Source organism: Phlebotomus papatasi, chromosome 2, assembly GCF_024763615.1.
Source record: "Phlebotomus papatasi isolate M1 chromosome 2, Ppap_2.1, whole genome shotgun sequence".
In the NCBI taxonomy this organism is placed as follows: Eukaryota; Metazoa; Arthropoda; class Insecta; order Diptera; family Psychodidae; genus Phlebotomus; species Phlebotomus papatasi.
In genome coordinates this window covers 39,441,648-39,448,965 of record NC_077223.1, presented here as the reverse complement: position 1 = coordinate 39,448,965, position 7,318 = coordinate 39,441,648, and the positions used below count along the sequence as shown (strand labels likewise).

Here is a 7,318-nt window from a genome sequence, read left to right as displayed (position 1 = left end):
TTTCCTTTTTTTAGGATATTCGACATCGAATGTTCGAAAATCGGTTTTTAATCCGTTAATCGGTGATGTCACAAAATCATAGTGAGAACTGAAAAACTGTGGCATTTCAAATTCTGATCGGTAAAACTGAATAAAAAAAAGATTTGGTAACCGGGTCTAAGAGAGACAAATCTTTTTTTTTAATTTAAACTAACCTAATTTTAATTAGTATTCTAATGGCTCCAGCACACCTTTTGGATCTGTAAAATTTCATGGAATCAAAATTCACATTCCTTTCTTTCTCACACGCTATGCATATGTTCATCCCATTCTTTCGTACTCCAAATTTGATTGAGCTAAATTGAATTTGGAGTGATGTTTGAAAGAAGAAGAAAAGTCTGAAAGAATGAGATAGACATATGCAAAGCGTGTGAGACAGAAAGGAATTCGAATTTAGACTTCATGAAATTTTCCTGATCTGAAAGGTGTGCCGGAGCTATAAATACCACAAAAGTTATGCGACGGTATCTGACATCACCGACTTCATAGCCGTCTATCGATTTTTAATCTTTGCTGACAACCACAACTCAATGTTTCTTTCCGTTCTCATCCCAGAAGCGTTATATAATGTAATGACCGCCACGGAAATCGATTCTTAACGCTTATCATATTCGTGAACCATAAGTCTCCGCTTAGCTTAACGCCCCTTAGCTCGTCAACAAAATCAGACATTTTTGTTTAGTCAAGTGTTTTTCCATGTTATTCAAGAGTTGCTGACAAAGGTGATCAAATGAGGAAGTTGCAAGAAATATTAATACAAGTGGCAAAAAGCAAAATGTATTCACAAAGAATTAGAACACTCCCAAATTCTGATTTCTCAAAAACTCAGCCCCTATGTCATCGATCGGTATCAGTTCAGTTCAGTTTATACTTTATTATGCAGTTTAAGTTTTATCAAATTTTGGGGAATTAATGTAGAATTGAAAAACATTAATTATTACTATAAAATTAGATTTAATCGATTTATTTAGTTTTTAATTTTTTTTAGAAAAGTTTTGCTAATTTACAAAATACTCTACAAGCACGCAAACCAGATTCAAGAAACATCTTAACACTAAACTTACCGACCATTTTTGATCGTTTTTCGGTCAAATGACAAACCGCGGTAAGGTAGGATACTCAACAAATTTGTCTTGGAAAAAAGCAAAAAATCTCAGCTAAAATTAAAATATAAACACTGAAAAATATATTACATGCATATTTCAAAAAATTCATAAAGTTTGATAGTGACATTGTACCGTTTAAATATGTATTAATGTTAAACCGGTCAATTTGACCGGGTCTTGGTAGTGTTAAGTACACACAAAAGAAAACTACTTTAATTGAATAACTAATTCATTATATTTCAAGTAAAATAGAATCACTCAAATATTAATTTAAATTACATATCCGACAAATAAAATAATTCCCTAAATCCATACTACAAACGATGTATATCCTATTGCAAGCGGTAGTGCGATCATTAAAACGGACGAAATTGCGACATCCAAAAAGTAACCAACAACAAGAAAAAGAATAACAATTCCAATGAATATGCTGAAATACGCCGCTATTTCTGCAGCTAGATACCTAAAAGAAATTAATCAAATCTTAAATTACTGAGAAGGACTAGAAATTTGTAAATGAAGTTATGTTAAAACCCACCCTAATTGCACTACTCTGTGCATCCAAGTTACGCTGCATGAGTCCTTAAAGTAGAACTTCCTCAGCCAAGCAATACTGCTCGCAATCAATTTATTCCAGTTCACTCTGGAAATGTCAAAGGAGTATTGTTTTTGATCATCTGGATGAAGTCTTTCATTCAGATTTTGGAAAACGTCAATATCTACGTCGTAGATAACATTGCCGAGTTCAGCTATATGACTACTTAATTTGTACTGCATATCCACTATGTTTATACCCCTGAAAGGATGAAAAAGTAAATGACTAATTCCAAAATTTATTTGAGACATACTTTATTTTTCCGGTTGAAATATTAATAAATTTTTCCGGTACGAAAAGTGCTATGGCGGCTAAATAACTAGCAATAAAATATATAATTCCTCTGAAACCGTTCCTAATTTTGATTCTTGGTAAAAGAAAGTATGTGTCACAGGGGTTCTTCCAAGATTCTTCATTCAGGATCTTAACAAAATCTTGCATGGTGATCGGATTGACTGTTCTGTTATTGCATAAATGAGCTACGACGGGGAGTTTTGGAGATATTTCTTGCGTTCCCAAGGAAACAGCTAAAGCCATCATACAGTTGACAACATGATCACAAGGAATAGAGAAGTGAATCGTAAGTGGATTTCCGCAAATAGATCTAACTCCTCCTTTTACGTGACCTTTAATTTGGCCACATTGTCCAGCTGTTGACGTTCCCATCCATCCTGGAACTTTATGTTCATAGAATCCGTAAACTGCAACAAGAGATTAATTTGTTCAAGTAGGGGATAGTACCCATGCTTCGTACGATCCCAAGTTTCGTGACTAAATTTTTCCTATGTTTTTCTCAATAAATGTGACTCATCGCATCCTTTTTGTAAAACTGGGGGAAAATTCAAAGTTTGTTAAATTATATAACAGAATCACATTTATTCAGAAACATAGGAAAAATTTAGTCATTACGAAACTTGTGATCGTACTAAGCATGGACACACTCCCCTACCTAATATAGTTTTTATTAGATTCTAAATAATCCCTCCTAACTGTAATCCTAACAAAATTTTATGTCAGTCAAATAGCTCATATTCTGTCGAAATGCGTCTCATATTCTCTGAATAAGATTGTATAGGGGATGGGTTCTCTGTAGTTCCAAAAAAGTTGAAGACATTATAAGGGATCACACGAAATTCAAATCGTCATATCTCTGATTCTATTTGACCGAATTTAATGATCTATAAGTAAAATCAAAGGTCTCAGAAAACTACAATTTTCTCGTATACTATTTTTTTCAAACTAACGCTAGGAACGCCTCAGTAATAAAGGGACAGATAATCCTAACCGGCTTATGTAGGTGAGATTCTTAACGTGAGCTAACTCGGAGTGCATGCAAATTCGATTTAGAGCTGAAGTTGGGAGACGCCATTCAGTTATATTGAATCAAATTCGTGAAATTATACAAATTTTGTATTTAAACCAAAATATCAAGGATTTGGATGAACTTGCACAAAAGTGATATATGGGTGAAATGTAGACCAGAATGTTCTCTATAATTTTCCCATAGAACATGATCTCATCGATTACTCAGAAGCCAAGATAAGCGAGGTTTTTTGTTTCTTAACTCGTTTTTTCATCCAGAGTGCCCCAAGTAGTCATTTGTTGAACTTCAACTATATCAAAGAATTGTTGTATTTTGCGGGACTTTCCATTTAAAACCCTATTTTAAGTGTCTTGGTGGAGTAGAGGCAGTCAAATTGGCATCTGAGTGATTTCAAAGCGTTATTAGGGGAAAAATCATTTTTTTCACACTTAAACGGCAAAATCGGAGTGATAGCGTAGTCTGAGTGGAAAATGATGTATGGACGAAATGTAGAGACAAATGTGCTCTACAATTATGTCGAAGTAATCATCAAAATCGGTTAAGCACGTGTCGAGATAATTGAGGTTATGTGATATTGAAATTGGTTTTTCGACTGTGGCGCCCCTGGTGTTGGTCCCACGAAGTACAAATGTTCTAGAAAGTTGTAGCATTTGGTGAGATCTTTCGTTTAAGCCCTCATTCATCAAAATCGGTCACATAGAACCGGAGATATGATTTTTTGAATTTCGTGAACTTTGACCCCTCATATCTCCGGTTCTATTGAAACCACAGCGCGCATACGCACCATTTTGGAAACGTCCTAGACTGGACTACAACATACTAAAATTTCATTAACTTGCACAATGCCGTTTTTGAGAAAAGTGACTTTGAATTTCGATGAATTTTGACGCTATCACAGCGCCACCTGTGGTGACTTTTTGAACTTCCATCTGAAAGTGCTCATCGAGACGAAACCAAAAAGGTAAAATTTAGGTCGCTATGTTAATTAGAACCGGAGATAGAGGCCGGTCAATGTTCGAACTTTGACCCCTTATAGCTCGGGTCAGGAGTTTTAGATCGACTTAAGGTTTTTTTTGTTTGATAGGTATAATCAACGACTACAACATACTAAAATTTCAGCCCGATGCACAATGGAATTTTTGAGTTATTTAACTTATAAGATTTAAAAATTTTCTTTTTAATAATAGCGCCCCTAGCGGTGGTTTTATGAACTTGGGATGTTAGAAGGGGAAGTGGAATTTCACGAGAGCTTTCCGAAAAGCCCTCACTTTTTAAATTCTTACAATTAGAACCGGAGTTATGGCCATTTTAAGAAATTTTTTTTGGACCCTTATAGCTCGGGTCAGGGGGGTCGGGGGACCTTAAGTTTGGTATTGATGGAAAGCTCTAAGGCCCAGCTATAACATACTAAAATTTGAGTCCGCTGAATGCCATAGGGGCGGAGCTATTGAGAAAACAAAAAAAGGGGGGTCTTCAAAATGGCGGAAGGAGGGGTGGGGGGTGGGGGGTCTATGCACCAGGTTGCAATTTTCACCCGATATATAACCTTTGCCGAAAACCGCAAGTCGATATCTTTTTTAGTTTAGGAGCTATTAAGCTCCAAAGAGCGGCCGGCCGGCCGGCCGGCCGGGAACGTAAAATAGCCACATATATATTCGTGATCAGGAAGTGGCGAAACACATTTTGGCCAAGTTTGAGGTCGATCGGACGACATGAAATTTTGTTAGGATTATAGTAGGTGAGATTGTTAAGAATCTCACCTAATAGTAGTTTCTATAACAAATAACCCCACACATCTCGATTCCCTCTTCATACACCCGTTTTTTTTTTGTGCTTCAAATTTTAACCTTAAGGCTAGTCGTTAAAATTTGGAAAACCAATATAATGAAAATATTTGAGATAAAAGATGTATTTTCGGAGAGGGAAACTCCGTCCGGATGCGGAAACACTGTTTGTGGAGTTTTCAACCCAGGATCAAAAACTACCTCTTCTTCAGAGCTTTCGACACGCTCCGTGTCTTCCTCAGTGATCGAGTGTTGTCAGAGATCTTTGGGTTTCGTTGGGTAGGGGACGTTTTGCATTGGTGGGAAGGTTCCAGGATGTTCACAAAAGATCTCAACGGATGCACCTGACACTCTTTGGTCATTCGGGGACAACTCCCCGAATTCGGTTGTCCCCGAATGACCAAAGAGTGTCAGGTGCATCCGTTGAGATCTTTTGTGAACATCCTGGAACCTTCCCACCAATGCAAAACGTCCCCTACCCAACGAAACCCAAAGATCTCTGACAACACTCGATCACTGAGGAAGACACGGAGCGTGTCGAAAGCTCTGAAGAAGAGGTAGTTTTTGATCCTGGGTTGAAAACTCCACAAACAGTGTTGCCGCATCCGAACGGAGTTTCCCTCTCCGAAAATACATCTATTATCTACACGGCAATTTTTCTACAGTATTTGAGATAAACTTTTAATATATGACCTATTGTTAGCCTTTATTTAATAATATAAGGGAAGAGCACCAGTGATCGGCAGTGTTCCTCAGATCGCCAGGTTAATATCACATTGTTGCTCCAAATTAAATGATTTTTCTAAAAATTATTAGCCACTTTTTACCATTTAACTCTCACAAGAATACAGTGCATTAACTCAGATTTAATTTATAAAACCAATTTTCCCTGAGACACCTGATTAAATTCCTAACGATCCGAGGTACAGAGTGCAAGTTTGCAATTACACATATTTTTTTTTTAATTTATTGTAAAAATTAATTATTCAAAAGCACAGATATAGTTAAAGAGATCACTAATGTATCAATTAGCATACATAAAAATACCAAATAATGTTTTGAGGATTATATTTTCAACTAAATATGGAGCATGTCTCTTAACATTCCGATCCGGGATACTCTTCCCTTATATATGGAATTTTTATTTTATCAACTTTATTCATTTCTATAGTTTTTCCCTTACTTGGATATGTAAGCCAATACCTAAAGCTGGTCTGACAATACCAGCTGGAAAACCACTCAGCTCCTCAAGAATCAGATTCTCAGCTAGCTGCTTGGAATAAGTATAAGAATTTACATGCCCCTCAATCATGTCAGACTTAATTTCAGGAACTTTATCGAGTGTTGAAGGTGACTCTAGTGCTAGCATAATCATTTCTTTTGGTGATCGCTTGGTCTTGTAAACCTTTTCACTGATCTTCCCTTGAATATTCGTATTTGCTGTGATACTAGAAGTGTAGATAAAGGCTGAGAGTTTAGCAAGACTTTTGGCTAGTTCTATACATCGTAAAGTGCTTAAGACATTCATTAGAACTGTGTCTTTGAGACTCCGATTGAATTTAATGAGGCCTGCATTGTGGTACACAACAGTTACTGTCCCCCTGATTTCGGCCAGTATGCTCGGCTCTATGCCAAAGTTCTCAGCAGTAAGATCCCCGAGAATGGGTACCACCTTTGCCTTTGTCTCTGGCGGTAAATGGTCAAAAATCTCACTGGAGAGAAGCTTAAAAATACGTTCAGCCGGCTTTAACCCCTTTTTCTCACGAACTACCACGTAAATCCGACGTAGATCTGGACTGGAGGTTAACAAGGCTTCAATTAGAGCCATCCCAATAAATCCTGTTCCGCCAGTTATTAGAATGCATCTATTAGCAAAAAAATCCTTAAGACGACACAATTTGTTATCCATAACACACAATTTTCACTGGTAATCCAAGCCCTAATGATTTAACACTCAAGCACTAACTGAACCCGAAATTCTCTGTTCATTCTTCTTATATTTCTAATATTTTGAATATATTAAAAAGTAGAAGTCATTATGATTTGGTAATTTTTATGTTAATTAGATTTTTTGGGTCAATAGTGGCTAAAATATACTGAGTCACATAATATATGGACGGTTATATGGATTTTTATAACTTTAGTTTCTAAAACACAGTTTCCATTCAGTAAATTACTGATTTATTATCTTTCTAAAAAATTTTTCCTCTAAAATCAGCTATCATAAGCTTATCTTGGCATATCACTGTTTTTGGTTCTGTTTAATCATATTTTTGTAAAACGGATTCAATATAATTTTCGTGTTATACTCGAAAAAGACCCGCCATCCCCTAGTATTCAATTTAAATATAGACTTGGAAGTATTTTAGGGTAAGTGTGCCAAATTCCGGCCAGCTTGCAATTTCGGCCACCTTTTTTGTTCCTCGAATTTCCATGAACTTTTAGATTTTACATACTCTAGAGATTAATG

At 36.2% G+C, this 7,318-nt stretch overlaps 1 protein-coding gene and 1 long non-coding RNA gene across 2 annotated transcripts; both read right to left on the bottom strand.

The window, feature by feature from the left end:
- Positions 1 to 1,500: 1,500 nt before the first annotated feature.
- On the bottom strand, positions 1,501 to 2,095 carry LOC129804156 (uncharacterized). The gene is made up of 3 exons (XR_008751942.1): positions 1,994 to 2,095; positions 1,684 to 1,941; positions 1,501 to 1,608 (listed from the first exon to the last, which is right to left on the bottom strand). It is a non-coding gene; the product is annotated as an uncharacterized LOC129804156 (long non-coding RNA).
- Positions 2,096 to 2,357: 262 nt separating this feature from the next.
- Positions 2,358 to 6,676, bottom strand: LOC129800952 (putative fatty acyl-CoA reductase CG8303). Its single transcript, XM_055845697.1, has 2 exons — positions 6,032 to 6,676; positions 2,358 to 2,441 (listed from the first exon to the last, which is right to left on the bottom strand). Exons 1-2 carry the CDS (start codon positions 6,674 to 6,676, stop codon positions 2,358 to 2,360), a joined length of 729 nt encoding a protein of 242 aa, XP_055701672.1.
- Between the last annotated feature and the right edge of the window lie 642 nt (positions 6,677 to 7,318).